General features: G+C 40.5%; 1 protein-coding gene across 2 annotated transcripts; it reads left to right on the top strand.

Moving 5' to 3' along the window:
* The first annotated feature begins 8,533 nt into the window (after nt 1-8,533).
* LOC127252563 (QWRF motif-containing protein 2-like) lies at nt 8,534-21,963 on the top strand. 2 transcript variants are annotated; one of them, XM_051276793.1, is made up of 6 exons: nt 8,535-10,160; nt 10,798-10,917; nt 11,352-11,468; nt 11,536-11,625; nt 21,310-21,417; nt 21,508-21,963. In XM_051276793.1, the coding sequence occupies exons 1-6, from the start codon at nt 8,913-8,915 to the stop codon at nt 21,568-21,570; spliced, it is 1,746 nt and encodes a 581-aa protein (XP_051132750.1). In that variant the 5' UTR covers nt 8,535-8,912; the 3' UTR covers nt 21,571-21,963. The 2 variants fall into 2 exon arrangements, 1 of the variants encoding a protein (XP_051132750.1); XR_007839095.1 differs by lacking the exon at nt 21,508-21,963 and having other exon boundaries at nt 8,534-10,160; nt 11,540-11,625; nt 21,310-21,372.
* Nucleotides 21,964-22,371: the final 408 nt, after the last annotated feature.

Here is a 22,371-nt window from a genome sequence, read left to right as displayed (position 1 = left end):
CTGGATTCGGTCAAAGTTACTTGTTTGTTTGGAGGTTGTGACCCTTTGATCTTAATCAAAATGTGTGGCTTAGATTAATTTTTCATTTAGTATATATAGTCTTTTTCATTTTCTTGATGGACACAAAACTTAGATATGAGAACAATTAGAAAGGGTTTACCCTTGCTTTGGAGAGATTCCTTAGAGTTTGAGTGATTCCATCCGTTGAGAGGGCAAATCGATTGTTTGAGCTTCGGATTCAATTGTGTGAGAGACGGAAGATGCATCGGTAGTCTCGGACAGTCCGTGGATTCTCGAAAGTGCTTGCTCGAGAGGAGTGATTGCTTTTGGAATTCGATTTCTCCTATTTTTCTTTTGATTCGTCATTTGTAAGTTTCCCAAATATATTAGATATTTTCTTTTCGAGTTTGATTCATAAAGATGGTCCTAATCCATGTCACCATTTTTTTTGCCGCAATATTGAGCTTTTGATGCTTCTTCTTTTCCCTAGGTTGTCGAGGAAGATAATTGGTTTTCGATTACATGATTGGCTTCTTCAGGCTTGTTCAGGTTGGTGAGAAGCTTTTCGGTGAGGGCGTTTTGTCATTGCATGTGTTGAGACATCCCTTTAATGACTTTGGCCAATGCGGCAAGTTGATCTTTTATATTTGACACATTAACATGGTCAGATGACTTGAAGTTGACCGGTGAGTAGGTGGTGTGAAAGTGTCTTTGAAGTTTTGATCTTTTTCGAAGAACAGACTTTGGTCCACAATCTTCGAGTCCTCTGTATTTGAAGCATTGACAGTCATCACCGAAGTAAAACTTGATGCAATTGAATGACTTGCAATATAACTAGGGGAGAACGGTATTGCAGTACTCTTGAGGCTTTCGCCTTCCTCATAGAGTGGGTTTCGCTCCGTGATTTTGGGAGAATGTCTTTGGGAAATTATAACATTTTTTTGGCCATACTTCGTATTGTCATTCCAGCATTTGAAGCATTTGAAGTTCTTGAAGCAGTGGTTGTAGCGACTCATTTGGTGGCGGCAGCTTGAGCGGCAACTTTTGACGCAACATTAGAAATCTTGATCTTGTAGGAAGCCATTTGATGCGAACATAACCGAAGGATTCGGAAACTCTCAAATCACAAGAAATAAAAAAAATAGAAATATTCGAAATTTGGTGGAAGAATAAAGATGAAAAAGATATGGGTAGGAGGATACTTTGGTTTCTTGATTCACAAGGTTGATTGGATAGGCACCATCTGAAAACTAAGCACTACACAACATAAAATCTTTAAACCAAACAAGGAATAAAGAAGGATAATCTGGATCTTCGATCCACATGGTTAGTTGGATGAACACCACGTGAGAACCAGGAAGCATGCAACACAAGATCTCTAAACCAATCAAGGAATGGAGTTGACACAACAAGCGGTTCAACACCGATTGAGACGAGACGAACTATCTTGAATCACACTAAAATAACCTAATTTTCAAAGACTACCGAGGATTGCATCGCATAATCTCGAATAATCAGCAAACTAGAATCACTCTTGAAAGTAAAGAAATTTTATAATCATTATCAAAGTGGTGTGTTTTTACAATGATAAAACAATGCCTTTATATAGAGGTCCTTGAGGATAAAAAAAAATGAAATATTAGAAAAATAAGGAAATAATTTCAAAGGCAACATATAAACTAGGAAACATAAAATAAGGAAACAACCTATTAGAAAATATAATAAAAAGAAACCTATATTATAAGAAAATAGGTAATATGAAAACTTTGGCTTTGTCGGACTTTGGAGGATTTTGATCTCCGTGTGGGTAAATTTGATAATCGACTTTAGATTTGAAGACTCTTTTTGATGGATTTGAGGCCTTAATCCTTAAAGAGGTGGATTTGGTCCTCGTAGCACATTTTTATGGCGTATCCCTTTGAATTTTGGATTGAAGAGGCCCAGGTTAAAGCTTTTGACGAAGAACACAATTTCTTTTTTTGAAACTTTAGGATGAACTTTAGAGGCTTTTTCTTGGCTTTGGAAAATTCTTCAACGACTTTTGTAGCTTTGATATTTCCTCCAGCTTGGAAATATGACGAAGAACATTAACTCCATCAATTTGTCGACCAATATTGGATCATTTGTCCAAATCGGTGACTTTTCGACGAAGAACGCTTCGAATGACACGAATAACATGAAGAAGAATACAGAGAGTGTCATGGACCGAATTGATCAACTACACAAGACACGGAATAAACTAACTAACCGGAATTAACTAATAAACAACGAGAAAGAACAAACAACTAAATGAAACAAACTAAGCAAGAAAAGAACAAATTAACTAAGCGGAAACGAATAAAGCGAGAAAAAGGATAATCGAAAGAGAAGCAAACCTGAGTAAGTACTAACATAAGAACGACCCGATACCCTTCTAGCATCGAACCATCCTCCACGAAGGCACCACCTCGGTCGACACTTTGGAGAGCTCTTCCATCTTCCCCAAATGCCACGAACTTGAGGCTTTATACTCAAACCCGAATTTTTGAACTAAACCCCATGGAGCATGCAATGGAATTGCATTCCATGAAATATTAGACTAAAAGAGAAAGTATTGCTATCAAGTATAACTTTCCATAAAAGGAAGTGATCATAAATGATCAAATATTCACAAAAATATATTTGCTTGGTGTGTGTTACAAAGAAGCTTAAGAGTCCTATTTATAGGAGTGGAGAAAGGGGCAAGTGGAGTGATTTTCCAATGTGGGATGGGTTATGTATAAGTAAGTAACCTCCCAATGAGTGACACTTAGCTAATGGTCCCCCCCTTGCATGTGAGAGCTTATTTTACATATATATAAGTGGTCCCAATGGATGGTCCCCCCCACTTGAGCATGTGCAACCTAGGTTTATATAATTACATATTAAACCCTCTATTTTAGCAAACTCCTAGGTTTGCACAACTTTTCCGTTAGTTGTCTGATTGAGGCGTTGCAAGCTCCAATGTCGTCATACATCGATAAGTCTTCGGCTATTGCAACATGGGCTTTAATTGCTCATGAACTTGCAAATTTCATCATCAAACCTTGTAATTCGTCAATGCGGGCTTTCTCTCGGGTTCTCGAAGCTGGTCCGATAGGAGGCTTTGGAATTGTGAATCTTGACGTTCGGACATCCATGTCATTCCCTCCCCCTTCAGAAGGTTGAACCATCAACCATTGTGCGTCCTTATCCGCTCGAACATTGGATGCTAAATCATAAAGAACTTCTAGTAAAGAATTACATAAAAATAAAAAGCAACTCCCTTCTTGATCACAGTCACCTGCTTCTCGCTGAAAATCGGTAAGTGAGAGTAGGATGTTGGAACCCTTATAAGGACCAATTTCGATCAGCATCTTGCCTTGTCTAGTGTCTTTCAGATCACCACTAGAATGCATCCACAGAAGATGGTGGGAAGATGAATGTTGTAGAGTTTGGAATCCAATCTTGTCTATCACTAAGCAACTAACATCGGTGCAACTTCTATTATCAACGATCATCGATGGTTGCTCTCTACCAATCTTGCACCAGTAATGGAGCAAATTCTCCCATTTCTCCTTAACCCAATCAACAAATAATTCCGATTCCTTGGGAATAGCACCAAGCATTTGCAAAGTCAACTTTCCCAATAAATCTTCTTCAAGTTGTTCTTCTGTCACTTGGAAAACCTCAGCCTCTCTAGCCTTGACCTCAGGTTCCCAATTATCACCCTCATCATAGGACAAAAGTACATTCTCTCCATCATCATCACAATGCATAGAACCGCCTATGTTATCTGAAACATTGTCTTCATCGCAATGTAGCTCGTGTACACCTTGTACTTTTGGGCTCACTTGAGTCAATGCATCTCCCAATTTTCCTCCTAACTCTTCTTTCATTTCTCGTAGAAGTGTACTTTGTTCATTTAACACAGCTAAGATATCGTCTAAAGAAGCCATACCTGCACCAAAGAAAACTAATATATGTATATTGAAATTTAGTCCTCACACCCCCCCCTCGCACACTCGTGTATACCTCTCGACAAATGGATAGAGTTTCCAAGCTCTTCAAGTGTGCCTTGACGGAGTCGTAAAGGTAGAACTTGAGTGTCGTACGCGTTTAAAGTGGACAAGAAACTTTATACACGACTCAATCAAAGAAAGCTCAAGATAGTGTCAATCATGCAATGCAAAGAACCAAGCTCATTCATTCACGGACGAATGACCAAACATACACAACACACAAATGCGGGAACTAAGCATGTCTACAACAAACACAAGCTGAATAGATCTCAACAACCACCAAATCACCACAATACTCAACCCCTTTTAAAATGTGTCAAACGAATATGACAAGCACAAAAATCGATCCAAACTCAAAAATCCAAAACTGAATAATCAACGTCAATAACAAATTCACAAAAACTGATTAATATAACTTCTCCCCACTTCACAAGCTTTCCAATGACATATCATACGTGAAAAACGGACCTCGTATGAGAAAACTACAACTCAAACAAGATTATCAACAAAAAAAATTGCTCTAGTCCTCCCGCTCGATTTTGTTTTTTTTTGTATTTCGTTTTTTTCTTTTTTGCAACAATTTTTTTTTCTTTTCACAACTCTTTTTTTTTTTTACTTTTTCATCGCAATATTACGAGGCCTAGGCAAAACAATACATCAACAATAACTCCTTACACTTCCCCAACAACATCCAACTCAAAATTAATTCAACCTCACTTCAAACAACAACGAACTCAACAACCCACAAACTTGCGAAACTCAAACAAAAGCAAAATTGCATAACTCAAACAAGAACAAACTTGCAACACTCAAACAAGAACTATCTCGCAAAACTCAACCAAGAGCATGAAGTGTACATTAAAATCACCCGTCAACAAAGTCCCAAACTTGAGTTCATATAATGCATATAGATGTAAGGTGCATGTTGTACACTAGGAAGCATAGAGGATCAAATCGTCTACGCTAGAAGGCCAAGCAATGACAAAACTTGAGATCAAATTTACGTCAATGATATGAAATAAAAATAGTTCAACTAAGCAACAAGAAGAAAGAATGAAAAGAAAAGATAACAAAGGAATTTAATTTATTTTTTTCGGAATTTTCGGAATAAAGATAGTGTAAATTGATCAAACTGCTCTGATACCAAAATTAATATATATATGTCATGGACCGAATTGATCAACTACACAAGACATGGAATTAACTAACTAAAACGGAACTAACTAAGCAAGAAAAGAACACTTTAACTAGGCGGAAATAAATAAAGCGAGAAAAAAGATAATCGAAAGAGAAGCAAACCTAAGTAAGTACTAACGTAAGAACGACCCGATACCCTTCTAGCATCGAACCATCCTCCACGAAGGCACCACCTTGGTCGACACTTTGGAGAGCTCTTCCATCTTCCCCAAATGCCACGAACTTGAGGCTCTATACTCAAACCTGAATTTTTGAACTAAACCGCATGGAGCATGCAATGGAATTGCATTGCATGAAATATTAGACTAAAAGATAAAGTATTGCTATCAAGCATAACTTTCCATAAAAGGAAGTGATCATAAATGATCAAATATTCACAAAAATATATTTGCTTGGTGTGTGTTACAAAGAAGCTTAAGAGTCCTATTTATAGGAGTGGGGGAAGGGACAAGTGGATTGATTTTCCAATGTGGGATAGGTTGTGTATAAGTAAGTAACCTCTCAATGAGTGACATTTAGCTAATGGTCCCCCCTTGCATGTGAGAGCTTATTTTACATATATATATAAGTGGTCCCAATGGATGGTCCCCCCACTTGAGCATGTGCAACCTAGGTTTATATAATTACATATTAAACCCTCTATTTTAGCAAACTCCTAGGTTTGCACAACTTTTCCGTTAGTTGTCCGATTGAGGCGTTGCAAGCTCTAATGTCGTCATAAATCGATAAGTCTTGCTCCTGAACTTGCAAACTTCATCATCAAACCTTGTAATTCGTCAATGCGGGCTTTCTCTCGGGTTCTCGAAGCTGGTCCGATGGGAGGCTTTGGAATTGTGAATCTTGACGTTCGGAGAAACTTACCTTGTACGAGTCTTTGAATGAACTCCGGTGTATCAAATGAATTGGCCAAGGCCCCTATTTATAGAGGAGGGGTAGTCTCGGTTTTTTTTTCAAATGATGTCATGTGTGCGTTCCGATTGGCCGATTGGAAGATTTTGTAATCCTTTCTTTTTTCATCGGATGCCGTCTTTCATTGTTGGAAGATTTGACTGTGTTCTTTCCTTTCTCATTAAAATCTTTATATCATTTTCTTTATCAAAATATATTAATGGTAATACTTTCTGACAAGGTTTATTTAATTTAATGCTAGATTTATTATATCTCTATATATACACATAGTATTTGTACGATATTTTTCATTTTAAGCAGATTTCGTATTAATTGTTGATATTTATTGTAAAAAATTAACATACATGCATTATTAAATATCTAATTTCATTTAGATATTTATTTTTTAATGTCTACAATTAGGATGTGTCATCATAATCTTAAAATGAATCTAGCTAAATGTGTATTCGGTATTTTTGTAGAAATTTTTCTTGGTTTCTTCGTTCATGAATGCGGCATCAAAATAGATAGAAGTAAAGTCAAGTTGTGTGTGAAACCAACCCACCAAAAAATATAAATGAAATGCAATCCTTGTTGGGCAAAATCAATTTCCTACACCGCTTCATATCTAATGTTGCAGGAAAGATGCGAGCTTTTACAAAGCTCTTGCAAATTAAGGACAAAGACGACTTCTTTTGGGTCATGAACAACAATTGGCCTTTGAAGAAATAAAAAAAGCTTTTTTGTCGCATCCCGTTCTCGTCCCACCTCGGAATGGCAAGCCATTGAAGCTATACATCTCGACAATAAAGGATATCATTGGATCGTTATTAGCTCAGGATGCGTATGACAATATTGAACAATACTATACTACCTAAGCAATACATTAAATGGTCCCAAGGCCAGGTACTCCCAAATCGAAAAATTATGTTATGCCCTGGTCTATACATGCACAAAGTTGGAGATTATATTTTACCTCGGGAAACCATCGTAGTTTTTTTATGTCAACATTGTTAAGTCCTTACTTGATTGTCCAATCCTTAAGGGACGGCTTTTAAAGTGGGTAGTGAAATCGATACCCTTTACACTGATCTATGTCCTATTAAGGGAGGTAAAAGGGCAAGTCGTAGCAACTTTATCGTTCATCATAGTCAGTTTACCAAAGGATTTCTACGGCAACAGAGTATATCAATCTCATTCCATAGACAATGATGTTTGATGGATCGGCAACAAAAAATAGTTCGGATGCAGAAGTCACTTTGGTAAGCTCTATTGGTGAACAAATGTGGTACATCATGTAATTGGAAGACGAAATGCCCAACAATAAGTCAAGTATGAGGCTTTAATCGTGGGACTTCGTATCTTATTGATAAAGAGGCTAAAATCATTCACATCATTGGCGACTTTTACTTAAAAGTCAACCATATGCGTGGTAGCTTCCACAGTCGACATCCTGGACTGCAACCATTATTTGAGAAGGCGAGAGAGTTGATAAAACATTTTGCAGGCGTACCAATCAACTATGCTCCTCAAACCTGTAACCGTAACAAACGCCAATGATTTGGTACAACGCGCATTGGGATATCATACACTATAAACCGTTAGAGCCTTGATTGGACTTGAGGATCTAGATCTCGGCCAACCATAGACTTCATGTTTACAAGCTGAAATCCAAATCCATACAAAGAATCTTTTTTATGCAAACTTCGAATTTCAAAAAAAGTTGAACATTTTATTGGATGATGATTGAAAGACTTTACACACCGAATATTTAAAAAATCCCAATTGCCAAAACAAGAAGTTGACATTCAAGGACTTCAGATTTATTTTGATAAACGGATGTTTATCTAGGCGAACCATTGATAACGTATTATTTGGAATGCTCATAAAAAAAATTGAATTAAATAAAATATGATTTTGACATTTTAAAATATTTAAATTAATTAAGTATTTTATACAAAAATTATTTAATATAATATTTTTGAAAAAATAAAATAATGTAATTTTTTTTAAAAAATGTGTTGTATGCCTCTCAAAATTCATTTAGAGTGTGTTTGTTTGGGGGTTTGGATCTTGAGTTGAGATTTGAATAGTAAAAATTTTGAATTTGAATAGCTATATGATGTAATATAAATAGGTGTTGATGTAATATTTTAAATGTAAAATTAATTTTTAATATAATATAAAAATAAAAAATAAATATTTAATTTGATATTTTTTTAAAAAATTAAATAAATAGTGAAAAAAATTAAATAAATAGTGAAAATTTAATTCACTCCCCCAAACAAACACACCCTTCAAACTATTATTGTCATTCTTGTACACACCTACACTACACTACACTACACTAAGCTAGGCTAGAAGACTGTCCCAAAATCAACAAACAAATCTGAAAATTATTTCACACAAGAAATCAAATCAAATCAAATAAAGATGATTCCTTCTTTCATTAACAAAAGGCGTTCCTATAGATTGTTTTTTTGTTTTTGCTAGCGTCACGTCACGTCACGTAACATAACGTAAACCAAATTTCACTCTATCTCCATCCCCACTCTCTCTCTCTCTCTTGCCTCGCCTCGCCGGAAAATCTACATCTTCTTCGTATTCACATTTCACGGCGTATCTTGTGCTCACTCCGCCGCGTTGAATCGCCGCGCGGAAATCTTTCGGACAGATTAACATTCGTTTGTTTGCTTTCTGGAAGACCTATTTGCGCTACGGTGGACTTTCCACATCTTGTTTCATACAATGTGAGCGGTTCGGTTCGATCTCCTTATTTGGTCCGTAGATGCGGTCCTGATCGCGACGATGGTGGCCGCCGCCGTTTCTGGCGATGCGCAGACTCCCAAATTCAGGGATGAGCATTCCAGAAGACCGCCGTCGCTGAAGGACAACAGCAATGGCGTCGGCGTCCATAGAAAACCTAAATCGAGAAGCGTCTCCTCGCGATATATGTCCATGTCGTCCCCTTCGACGACCTCGACCTCCACTTCCTCCTCGAACTCCTCGTCTTCAGCTTCTTCCTCTTCTCGAAGGTTCCCCTCTCCCTTAATCCCGCGGAACTCGGCTTCGGCTTCCGCCAGCCCCCGCCGCTCCGCATCTGTCGATCGGCGTCGCGCCGCTGCGTCCCGGCCGTTGATCCCCGAGCTGGATGTCTCCGTCTCCGCAGCCACAAAGCTTCTGGCAACTTCGACTCGGAGCCTGTCCGTATCCTTTCAGGGAAAAGCATTTTCCCTCCCAATCAGTAAGGCCAAAGTGACGACGACACAATCTTCCCCGAATTTGCGAAAAGGCATGCCGGAGAAACGGCGCACAATCACTCCGTTAAAAGGGGAAGGAAATCATCAACCCGATCAATATCTACGGTGGCCGGCGGTGACTTCTAAAGGGTTTGGATCTGGGAATGGGAAGCTGAGTTATCAGTCCATGATTGATGAGAGGAGTTGTAGGCCTTCTCTCCACGATAATAATGTGTTACACGATTCTCTATGGGTGCCTTCCGATTCTGATAGTGTTTCTTCAGGCAGCACTAACTCGGGACCTAAAGACTGTAGCCGTGGTCGGAATGTGGCCCATGGTATTATTGCTTCCGCAAGGTTTTGGCAAGAAACCAACAGCCAGCTGAGGCGGCTGCAGGATCCAGGGTCGCATTTGGAAACGAGCCCTTTGGGGTCAAAACTGATTGCGCCGCCAAAGTTGAGGAGGTATTCAAGTGACGGTGGCCCTTCAAGGGCAATATCGCCATCCCCTCCTGTTCGTCCTGCTGCTGGTGGTAGTGGTATTAGACAGGCCTTTCCAAGTAAGGCTACAAAGTCTCCTTTGCGGGGGCATAGTCCATCGCGGATAAGGAATTCTGTGAGCACTATTAGCAGCAATTATGTTGAGACGACGCCTTCGGTTCTTAGCTTTGCAGTGGATGTTCGTCGGGGGAAGGTTGGAGAGAATAGAATTGTGGCTGCGCACTCGCTGAGGCTTCTTTATAATCGTCATCTGCAGTGGCGGATTGTCAATGCCAGGATGGATTCTGTACTGTTTGTGCAGAAACACAATACCGAGGTGAAATATATTCTATGCATCCTATTTTAAGTTGTTGAATCACCTTTATATGGCACATGCATGACTTGTTATGTTATGCATAATGTTTGCAATTGTGAAATTTTGGAATGTGATTCATTCAGAAAGATTTGAGCACAAATGAGTTTGGTAGGTTGAGCTGATTTCTGGCTTCGCACCTTTATTTTTATGCACCTGTAATTTAGGATGGTATACTTCCTGTGAGGTTTTGAGATTCATTCAGGTGCCTAACCAAATCAGCATAAATCTACAACTACATTATTTTAAGTTAAGTGACCCTGAATTTTAATAAATGAAAAGAATGTATGTATCTTAACTTCATATCTCCTAGCTAGCAATAGCATGTTTCTGGGATTTACCATTTCTTGTTTCAGACATTGACTTTCTAAAGATAAGATCATGACTATTTGGTTGTTATAACTGGAAGGCAGCCTTTGCTCATCTGTAATTTCACCAACCTTAGCTTGCAATGTATATGGATTGTTATAGTTTGGAAGTTTCCATATTGGACTATTGATGATGCGTACAGTTGCTTTTAGAAATAGCGAGAGGAGGTGCTAAGTAGTGATATGTTTTCTCCTTCTGGAATTTCATTAACAAAATCCCAATCTCCTGACAGAAGCATCTCTGGAACGCCTGGATAACAACCTCAGATATACGAGATACCCTCACCAGAAAAATATACAGACTGCGGCTGCTGAGGGCAAAGTTGAAACTAGCTTCCATTATCAAAGGACAAGTAAGCCTGAATCCCGGTTCCTACTTACATATTGCTTCCTTTTGTCTGATGAACTGAAGGTATATCGCTGCATAGCTTTCTAACAAGTTAAATATAGCATTTTTGGTCCTGCTAAAGGTTTTTTTTTTTTTTTTTTTTTTTTTTTTTTTTTTTTTTCAATTTTAGCCCTATTGGGTAATGACTTTTTTTGGTCCGATAATGGCCTGTGTTTTCATTTGTGAAGTCAAACTCTCATTTTTGGTGGCTGAAAAATTGTGGAGACAGAATCAAATAATGTGTCTAATGGAAGTAAAATTGAAATGAGACGTTCGTAGAGGACCAACATTGTTATATTACCCAATGTAACATCTTTTGTTGTTTGCATTAATTTTAAGGGTTTTTTTTCGTTGTATTTATTCTTATATTCATTTCTCATATCTTGAAATCATGATTAGATGACGTTTTTAGAAGATTGGGCTTCTTTGGAGAAGGACCAATCAATTTCATTGCTCAGTGCCATTGAAGCTTTGAAGGCTAGCACTCTTCGTCTTCCTGTTAACGGGGGAGTAATGGTAGGTGCCTTAACTGTTCATTTACATTTCATATGAGCAATGCACACAATATCTTTTGTGTTTCTAGGCAGACACGGTGAGCTTGAAGGATGCCATCCATTCAGCCGTCGATGTTATACAAGCAATGGGATCATCAATACATTCACTTTTACTATTGGTAATTTCCATGTCCCTCTCATGTGTGCGTTGACTTTCTTAGTTCTCATTTAAATTGCAGGAGTAGATGTTTTGCTTGTCATAATCTATATATTTATAATCACACCCTAGGTAGGTACGTTGTCTTTGCATGTACAAGCAATGTTATTGTCTTTTGATATTCTAGCATGTGACCTCTTCTTTTGCCTGTCTTCAATCACCTTCTTGAAGCGGGACATAAAATATTTCAGAAATTAACTTGGAAGCTGTCGTCATAAAATCACCTCTGGCGGTTTAATTAAAAAAGCCTGCCAGAATCGATTTGTTCGAAAGGTTCCTCGGCTTCCTAAAAAAATGATCCGGGTTATCTCGCAATAACCAAAAAAGTTATGAAAAAAGAAGGTGAAAATAAAGCTAATAAAACATGAAAAAGCCGGAAAGGAAGCTGAAAATTAAAGATAAAAAATCTGGAAAAATACATTGTTCTAAAAAAAATAATGCATGGTGAATGGCATCAGATTTCTGTTCTGCCCGGTGCCAAATCTTGTTATTTTCTTGATCTTGTTTGGATAAAATATTATCCCACTTTTTTTCTCCAACCACTTCAATCCTCTTGCCCACTATCTTTCATCTCCTTCACTACTCCAAATGCACTAGGCTGGCTGCGTCATTGGGCTGGATAGCCCTGCAAGCCCGTTCGTTGATCTGGCCGCGAACTTTTCAGGACTTGGGCTGCACTTGTATTGGGCCGGCCCAATCAATTGTGTGTACACAAATGCCCCCCAGAAAATTTATCTAGACACAACTTAATTTATAGTCCGGATAATTTTGTAAAATCTCCCGTGTTTAGATTGACTAGTGCGCAAGTTTTAAATTTTCGATCATAGCCAACTCATCCGTGTCGAATCGTGCCCCGTACCAAGGTTATTTTGACCTTCAAAATCTTCTTTTTGATGCTATGTCCACATCCTGGATACCCACTGGTAGCCAACATTCAAGATCTGCGTTCAGGAAGGTCGATTTCTGCGTACTCGGCCTGTCCAACAATGTTTTCGTCTTCCGTAAGGTCGTAGTCGACTACAGCTTAATCATGCCTCCCTTCCAGCTCCCAAAGAGAAGGATAAAACCTTTTAAGATGTCTTCCATTGATAAACGTCTTCGACTCCTCCCCTATGGGCTTTATCAATCTATATGCGACGTTAGATGACTTGGCCGATATGATAAATGGCCGTTCCTATATGGGAGACCACTTCCCGAGCTTCGCATCTTTGGGGCCTTCCGGGAGGACGGCTTTCCATACCATGTCATCTTCCTGGAAGGTCTAACTCCTCACGTGCTTTCGGAAGGTCGATTCGGCCTTTCTCTTTTGATGCCGAATGCGCTTAAGAGCCTGCAGTCTCTCTTCAGGCAAGGCATCGAGCTCTTGGAGCAAGGCCTGTTCATGTTCTTCCATCGACAACCTGTTCACCTTCAAGATTCGGAGTGAGCGCACTGTAATCTCTAATGAAAGCACGGCATCATGGCCGTAAGTTAGCCTGTAAGGGGTGCTGCCGGTTACAGAGGATTTGGCGTTCCGATATGCCCATAAAGCCTCCTCTAAAGTGTTGTGTCAACCATCGGATTGTCCTTCAACGCCTTTTTGATAATAGAAACCAAGACTTTGTTCGTTACCTCGACTTGCCCGTTAGTCTGAGGATACTAAGGAGAGGAATAGAGTACTTGGATCCCGTATTAAGTTGTAAAGGCTTTGACCTTCGCGGTCATAAATGCGGTCCCTTGATCGATGGTTATTGGCTTGGGAATGCCAAACATGTGAATGATGTTATTCTTAATAAAACGTGTAATATGATTATGTTGTACCTTGGCCAACGGAACAGCTTTCACCCACTTCGTTAAGTAGTCTTTAGCTACGAGAACGAAGGAATGCATCTTGGAAGATGGAGGATGATGATATTCATCGTCCATCCACGGAAAGGCCAAGGTTTGATAATCGAATGAAATTCTTCCACAGGGACTCGTCAAAGTGGTCCATGACGCTGATATGTTGGGACATCCCAAGCATAATCCATGCAATCCTGCGAGATTCGTGGCCAAAAATAGCCGTAACGGAGGTTGTCCACCTCATAGCGGGTCCAGTCTATGGTTACCTCCAACACCTTCGTGGACCTCGGCCATGACCTTCATAACATCCTCATGACCCAGGCAGCGAGCTAAAGTCCCATTGGATCTCCGTTGATACAACTCCCCGTCGATTTGCGTGTATTTTAGAAATTGATGGCACACTGCTTTTGAAGCGAATTTCCCTGGGTCTCTCATACCTTCTGACAGCGGGTTTCGCCAGTCTGGGTCCTGGTTAGCCTGCAAACATTCGTATTTTGGTTGTATATCCCTTCTTTTAAATCCGGAAACCCATTGCGCCAAGTCGAACCAACTCATTCCAACAGAACATCCCTCTATAGATAGTCGGGCTGGATTGGAGAAGCTTCGAATTCTCGAGGACTGATAAACCCTAAACCCTAAATTCTATGTACAGCTTCAGCTCTCTTCCACTGATTGACGGCATTAATATTGGAGGTGATGATATCGTCTGCTTAATCTAATCCAGGACTTGTTGTTGGGCTACTCCCTACTTGACCACGTCTTTATTCCTATGCAACAGCACCGAGAAGGCCTTCATTCTCCCGGCAGCGTTGACGATGAATATTCTCAAGAAATTGACTTTTTCCATTAAGCTTTGCAATCTTTTAATGTTGCGTGGGGGGCCCAAGGTTCTGGATGGCCTTGGTCTTATTTTTGTCGACTTCGATGCCCCTTTGATGAACTAGAAAACCCAAGAAATTCCCTGCTTGTACTCCGAAAGCACACTTCGTCGAGTTCATTTTGAGGTTGTGTTGTCTCATCTGCATAAATGTCTTCTGAAGGTCCAACATGTGGTGATTGAATGCTCAGGACTTCACGACCATATCATTTATGTTTACCTCCATGCAAATACCGATAAGGCCGTGAAAAATTCCGTTTTCGCCCTATGGTAGGTCGTTCTGGCATTTTTTAGGCCGACGGGAATTACTATCCATTTGAAGATTCCGATTGCTCCGGTGCAGCGGAAAGCTGTTTTATGGGCGTCCTCGGCCAGATATATCTGATTATAGCCATAGAATCCACGAGCATGTCGGCAATGAACATCACATATTCGTCCTTCTGCGTCGCTAAATTGAGGTTCCGGAAGTCAATGCAGATTGGGATCTTTCCATTCTTCTTCACCACCACTGGTATAATGTTGGAAATCCACTCCGGGTACCTGCATGTTCGGATAAAGTTAGCTTTAAGAAGTTTTTCGACCTTCTCCTTCACTTTCGGCAACAATTCCGGGTTGAAACACCAAGGGGGCTGTTTGTGAGGCCGAAATGATGCTTTGGTGGATATCGGTATTCCACCAAGTTCCTTGATAGCCCGGGCATCTTGTGGTAATCCCAGCCGAAGCAATCCTTGAACTTTCGGATTGAGGCAATTATTTGCTCCTTCTCAATATCCAGCAGGGCATTGATCCGCGTCATCTGAGGGGTTGTTTCATCCCCTAGGTTGACCTCCTCTAGTGGATCTTGTACTTCGAAAGGTGGAATAGCTCTTCGAATCGGTGAATGAATATATTCATCTTGATCGCAAATAGGCGGCTTTGAGGATGTCTCCGCCTGTCTGTCAAGAAGGTTAGCGGCATGATTTTAGCCCATATAAAAGGACATCCAAACCTGCCTACTCTTGCCACCGGATCCGGCAAAATCGAGTTGTCAGACATGATAAACACTTGAGTTATTAGGCCATGTGTCGGCCTCGACTTTGATTTTGAATTCCTCCAGCGTCCTTCAGCATCATGGAAGCGGGTACACATCGAGGGAATAATATACAGCTTTTGCAGAGTGAATCTCCATCGCCGGATCTGCCTCGACCTCCACCATCTCAACTCGGTCTCCGTTTCAAAACATAACTTTCTTGTGCAATATCGAAGGGACGCACTGGGTAGTGTAGATTCAGTCCCTCCCGAGAATGGCCGCATAAGTTGGCTTTTTTTTTATGACGAAGAAAGCCATTTGATCCGTCCTTGTTTCGACCGTCATTTTTGCCACCAACACGCTTGCTACCGTATGTGCATTTTCAGTAAAGTCGGTTGTTCGCATAGTTCTCGGGACGAGATTGTTTTTATTTATATTGATCTCTTTTAGGGTAGACAAGATCATGATATTGATGCAAGCTCCTCCATCAACTAGGACCTTGCTGACCGTCCGGCCATCGAGATGTATGATGAGGAACAAGAGCTTCAAATGATGCGTACTCTCGTCCGTTAATTTCTGGAAAATTACTTGTTCCGAACCTCTTTTTGAATGTCGGCATTTTGGTCCATCCAACATAACGAACTAGCTTCTTCCAGTATAACATCCCCCTAGAGATAGTCGGGCTGGACTGGAGGAGCTTCGAATTCTCGAGGTAACACTCCTATAGTATTAACCTTGAGATTTCCCTTATAGTATGAAGGTCGTTAAAGGTCTTGGTCGGAAACAATGATGTCCAAGCTAGCCTCCGACGCTTCATCGCAATCAAGAACACGGATCATCAACTCACTTTCAGGAATTTGGTCCTCCCCAAGTGTTATAGTAAAGTGAGGTTCGGTAGGGTATTCAACCCTTGCGAAAACTCCTTTTGGTCTTCATTCCTTTCGGGCCTGAAGCTGGTGACGAAGGTCCTTCCGAACAAGCTCTGTCTTCCAGCGACAGCTTCTTTTGAGTCTCGGGTTTACTGCCCCCCCAACTTGACCTTCACGGTCATCGGCCTGCTGGCCCCCTGATCCTCTTGGGAAAGACGAGCGGCCAAGTGTTGTCGCTGTATTATCCTCTTTTGAGCCCCCTGATCCTCTTGGGAAAGACGAGCGGCCAAGTGTTGTCGCTGTATTATCCTCTTTTGAGTCCTAGTAGGAGGTCGTATCATTTGCTTCTTCTAGTTTCTGGTTCAGCTTATGTCATCTCGAGCCCTCCCGGGAAGGCGGGTCTAATGTGAAATTACCACCTGATCCACGGAGATCATTCGCCAGACCTCACATTCCTTTTCGAAATTTACTTTCGCGACTGTGCTTATCTCCCTTTTATTCTCAAGTAATTGTGATGAATACATTACTAAGGAAACTTCACTAGCCTTAAGTAGGCCGACTCGACCCGATTTTTCAATCTTATTACGTCGTATGACACGTTACATAGTTATACATGACAAACGTAGGGTCACAACCCTCAAGAAAAGCTTCACAATATGTACATAAGAGTTCGAAGTCTAAATGTATACGTAAGTCAATTTGTTTATTAGTTTGCGAGGAGCGCCAAACGACCCACAACTCTCTAGTCTCCAATATAACATACTGAGAGGGGATTGTATGCAATCTATCCTTCCATCACACATGACGGTCTAAAGATCTTTTCATCGTGAATGACAGACACCTCAGAATCACCCAAAAAGGGAACCCGCCATCTCGATCCCTCGGCCTATTCCATTCGGGTTCTAGTTCGAGGTTAGCTAGTTATCCTGAAATACCGGTATACCCTCATGTGTTTGCAAGGCACAGAGGTGGAAGGCTATGCCTTATCATTCAAACAATCGACGAGCTGATCGGACTCAAGGGGTAGTTTAAATTACCAATTTGATCCAATACTCAACATGTTATTTGGAAAATTTAAAAGAGAGTTTTAAACTCAAACCGTTCCAATTGACTACATTTAACTAAGCAAAAAGTAGAGTATTTAGAATCCAACAAGTTCGTTAGTATCTCACTTTATTTCGCCAAATAAACATTTGAATAATATGTCCATCTCAATAGGCATAATTTAAATCCAAAAATCATAATATTTAAATATAATCATAAATCATTTTCCAAAAAAACCATAACTAGGTTACGGCAAAATTAGAGTTTCAAACTCTTTCCACAAATTCTACGATTTTCAACTTAAAACACAATAATAATCTTCACATAAGCCCTAGGGGACATTATAATCAACTAGAAGATATTAGCAAAACCAAACACTTTTATGCCAACCCATTTGAAATAATTTTGAAAAATATCAACAGAAGAAGCCTAGGAATTAGAACATATCATCTAAGATTAATCTCAAAGAAAGAGTTTTGGAGAAGAATCTTTTAAATAAAATAGACCTGTGCTTATACCTGTTTAAGTTTTTTATTCCTTTTGGTCTCAACTTTGGCCCAATCACCCTAACACCCATGATTAATTTTAATCAACTTATAATATTTCTCGCGCCAAAAGCCCAAACAATTTAAGCCCCAAATAATATTGTCTGACCCCAGCGTCGGACCCCAGCAAGCTCTAGCGAACTTTCGGAGATTATTTTACGGGGTATTACATCTTCCTTTTTTAGGACATTTCGTCCTCGAAATCGATCCTCACACTCGGAGCTTTCTCAAACAACTCCGCCAATTTAAGCTTCTAAATATTAGTAGGAGATATGACAGACATTCCTACGAGAAGACAATTACAAAGCACTAGCTTTCCTGAAGGTGGCCTAATCCGCTACCGAACCCTCTGTTCGAAAATCTAATTCTAGGTTCTTAGTACATCTATTCGATATGAAATGAAAGGATGCACCGGAATCAAATAGAACAATTACAAACAAAGAATTCACCAAGAACGTACTGGTCAGGACGTCTCCCTGGTTTTCCACAACTTGCCATCTCGTAATGACATTGATGTGATCTCTCTGGCCACTCATTTCTCTTCCTCTCGAGCTGAGGTGTCACTGGTGGCCTACGACCTTACTGGTGGAGAATCGGAGCCCTCTCAATCACATTCAGAGCTCCTCCAACTAACTTGGGGCAAAACCTCTTGACATGTCCCGGCTCATGGCAGTAATAGCAAGTGACGGATTGGCCATCACAACTAACTCCCGGATGAGACTTTTTACATCGGCTACAAACAGTCGGACCTCCATGACTATCACTCGAATTCCCAGGGGTGAATTTAGGCCGAGATGCATAAGCCGTACCCGGGAACCTCTACGATTGATCCTCTCGCTGATGGTTCTTCCACCCCACTTTCATCTTCCATTTTCGTCTATCTGCCCTGCGGATTCCATCCTTCTGCTCAATATACGATATCCAATTTGCCCAATAGATGTTAGTTGTCTTCTCGTATGCCTCCTGAAGTGTCGTCACACTGAAGCCGGCCAAGAACCGTTGAAGTTCTCGGTTTAGCCCGCCAACAAACCTCGTCAACTTGCATCGATCATTCGCCGCCAAATCCGGAGCATAAACAGCTGCTCATTAAAATGGGTGAAGTACTCCTCCACCGTCATATTACCTTGCACAAGGCACTAAACTCATCCTCCTTTGCTCTCTGAAGGTGCGGGGGATAAGATCGCGTCTTTATCATCGCTTTAAAGGCCTCTCACGGTAATCCAATTAAATTGCTCCCGGAAGCCTTCTCATTATTCCATCACTTCTTGGCCATTCCTTCTAGGTAAAATGCAGCTGTCATCTTTCTCCTTCTGGGCATTTCACTACCTCAAATATCGTCTCCAAATAATCCAACTATTTTCCCAAAATTGTTGGGTCCAATTGACTAGTGCTCAATGGTGAAGTGGAAATCTTCCCCCAAAAACAACGTGAATTCGGGGATTCTAGCGTTGCGGGGCAACGGATGGTCCAAAGGAATGTACCCCAGGAAGAGCCTTTGATAGTAAGGCCTAGCCGGTAGGTGGATAGGATAGCCATATATCATTCCAATTTCATCCTTGAGCTTGGGGATTTATAAGTGGATGAGGTGGCAACACTTCTGTTGGTCCCCTAGGCTGTTTTGAAGCTGCCTGGACAGGAGGCGGATTGCAAGTTGCCGGCTATGGGAAGGCCTGATGAGCAAGTTCTCGTTGTGGGAAACGAACTCGAGGACCTTCCGCAGCTTCTCTAAACACTGGGCATGCTGCGCTGGAGGATTTTCAGGGGCTGGTTGGTAATTCTGTTGTACCCCGAAACCAGCAGCAAACTAACCTTCCGTAGTAGCGACCTACCCCCAGTGTAGTGGGATGTCACCGGGACAACCCCCTTTTGTCCCCACATCGTTCAAGGTGTCAAGGCAAAGGAAGGTGTTGGAACCACTGTCGGCCCTCCCCTCAACCACTGGAAGTTCCTTGTCCGGCCTCCGGATTTCTTTGGAGGCCCGGAACAGAAGCTGAAGTGCTGAAAATTGCTCTGGTGAATGACAAATTCGGCTGCCAATATGGAGTTGATGGTATTGACCCGAAGGTCATGCCAAATCCGTCCGTCAGAGGCAGACCGAAAGAGGTCTGTCCAGCCGGTGCTCTAGATTCTTTGAGCTTTCGGACATTGAACGGAGGTTCTACAAATCTGTGTTTGCCAAAAATTATAACATGACCATACTTGAGCACCTGGGAGGTCGGGTCCACCCCAGAGCTGGTTGTAAGGCGGGAGGCCATATTTTTGGCGGATTGGAGCTAGCCATCGGAGTCTTGTCTTTTCGAGCTTCTTTCTCCCGAAGTAGTGCAAATTCAATTCGGATAGTAGGCTTCAACACATCGGTGATGTACTTAGAAAGTTCCAAGGCAGATTCGTGGAGGGAAGACTGAATTTCCTCCCGGATTTGCTACCGGAGTACGCTGGCCAGAAGGCTAACGATGGGGTCTGGCCTTCCAGCCGCCGCAGAGGCCTTGTTGCGCGCAACAGCCTCCTGTGCAGGGCAGGATGACGATTCGCCGATAGCTTCTTTGTTATTCGACATCTCTATGGTTGTCGGCGGTGTCAGTTTTTTCTTTCAAAATTGCATACGAAAGCCGCGAGACGTCGGTTATTGGGCGGGCCAATTCTGTTGTCGTCATAAAATCACCTTCGGAGGCTTAATCAGAAAAGCCTGTCAGAATCGACTTGTTCGAAGGGTTTTCCAGCCTCCTCAAAAAAGAATTCGGACTATCTTGCAATAATCGAAAAATTGATTAAAAAAAAAAGTGAAAATAAAGCTAATAAAACATAAAAAAACTGGAAAGGAAACTGAAAATTAAAGATAAAAAATCTGAAAAAATACAGTGTTCTAAGAAAAATAGTACAGAGAAAATATTAAAAGAAAGAGAAAATCATGGTGAATGGCATCTGATTTCTCTTCTGCCTCGTGCCAAATCTTGTTATTTTCTTAATCTTGTTTGGATAAAATGCACCAGGCGGGATGAGTCATTGGGCTGGACAGCCCCCGCAAGCCCGTTCGTTGGTCTAGCCGCGAACCTTCTAGGATTTAGACTGCACTGGTATTGGGCCGGCCCAATTAATTTTGGGTGTATACAAAAATAAAATTATTCCTAATATTAAACATATACCAAAATGACAAAATTGCATTGTAGTGAACGATTCTCCCTGATTTGCCAGTGATAGTGAGTCAGTTGAGCTAAAGTTTGGTAGTTTGATAGAAAATTTGGTTGGTGGGTTTTGTAATTTACTGTTTTGAAATTGCAGCATATTTGTACATACCATGGTATCTATTATTATATGATGCAAAAATTTGAAACTTGATTCTAATTTCAGCAAATTCAAACTAGTAGTATTCCTTGGTTGTTTGAATTTTACAAGAAACCCGGCCATGGAGATATGATCAGATGGATAAATTTGTATTTTGCACTACTGATCCATCCATCCCATGCCAATGAATGCTTGGCAGGTTGAAGAAGTGAATTGTCCTGCGACCGAAATTGTAAAAGTTACATCGAAGGAACGTGCATTGCTCAAACAATGCACTGATCGCATCTCCATACTAACAGCCGCTCAGGTATATATATATATATATATCTCTGTGTTTGTTAAGGTTTGTTTTAGGATGATTAAGAAGTGTTAATGACAGAGTAATAAATATAAATAGGTCGGAGAGAGCAGCTTGAGAATGCATATAATGCAGCAGTCCCGTAGAAGGAAACTAAACTAACTGACTGACTGACTGACTGAATGACTGTATTGAGACATTAGGTTGGGTGTAGATGCTAGCTAGCTAATTGGAAAGACTGTGTGATTAGGCAGGCATTTTTTGCAGTGGTTTGTTGGTTCCGTAACGTAATTACAGGAGAAATGGTGAGTTTAGTGTTTATGTCCTCTTCCTCTTTCTCTTCCTTTGTAATTAGACAGATAGAATAGAAGGTAGGTTGCTCTCTCGCTCTATATTTTTCTTGGGTCCCGTTAATGTGTGTATTTGTTTGTGTAAATGTATTGTAATGTAATGTTAAGTGCATTGTTATGTGATAGAGCGAGGATGATATGTGTTGGATTCTTTTTTTTTCTTTTTCTTGAAATACAAATGCAACTATGCAAATGGCTTCTTCTATTGTATTCTGTCAGTGTTTTGAATGGCGACTTACTGTTTATTGAGTGATCCCACTTGGAATCTCTGCAACTATGCAACTATGCGTATGTCTGCTAAAATGTGGTGATTCATGGAGATGATATTTCTGCCACTCTCACTTTTCAATTTCACTGCCAGTTTTATTCTTATTCTTATTCTTTCTTTTATGTGATCCCAACCGCTCCCGAACTGCGTGTAATTAATTTGGGACACGATTTGGTCGTCTGCAGATAAGATTTAGGGTCGTTTAGCAATTAATTGAGGGTTATTTGGAAGTTAGTTAGTTGTTACTACTTATTTAATTAATTGGCTTCACTAAGTTGAGTGTTTTTGTTAAAGTGTTTAATTACCTAATTTATCAATATTAGTTGTTTTTACTGATATTCTTAT

This window comes from Andrographis paniculata, unplaced genomic scaffold (genome assembly GCF_009805555.1).
Source record: "Andrographis paniculata isolate CXL003 unplaced genomic scaffold, ASM980555v1 Contig46END, whole genome shotgun sequence".
NCBI lineage: Eukaryota > Viridiplantae > Streptophyta > Magnoliopsida > Lamiales > Acanthaceae > Andrographis > Andrographis paniculata.
The sequence above is the reverse complement of the archived record's forward strand: the minus strand, read 5'-3'. Positions and strand labels throughout refer to the sequence as shown.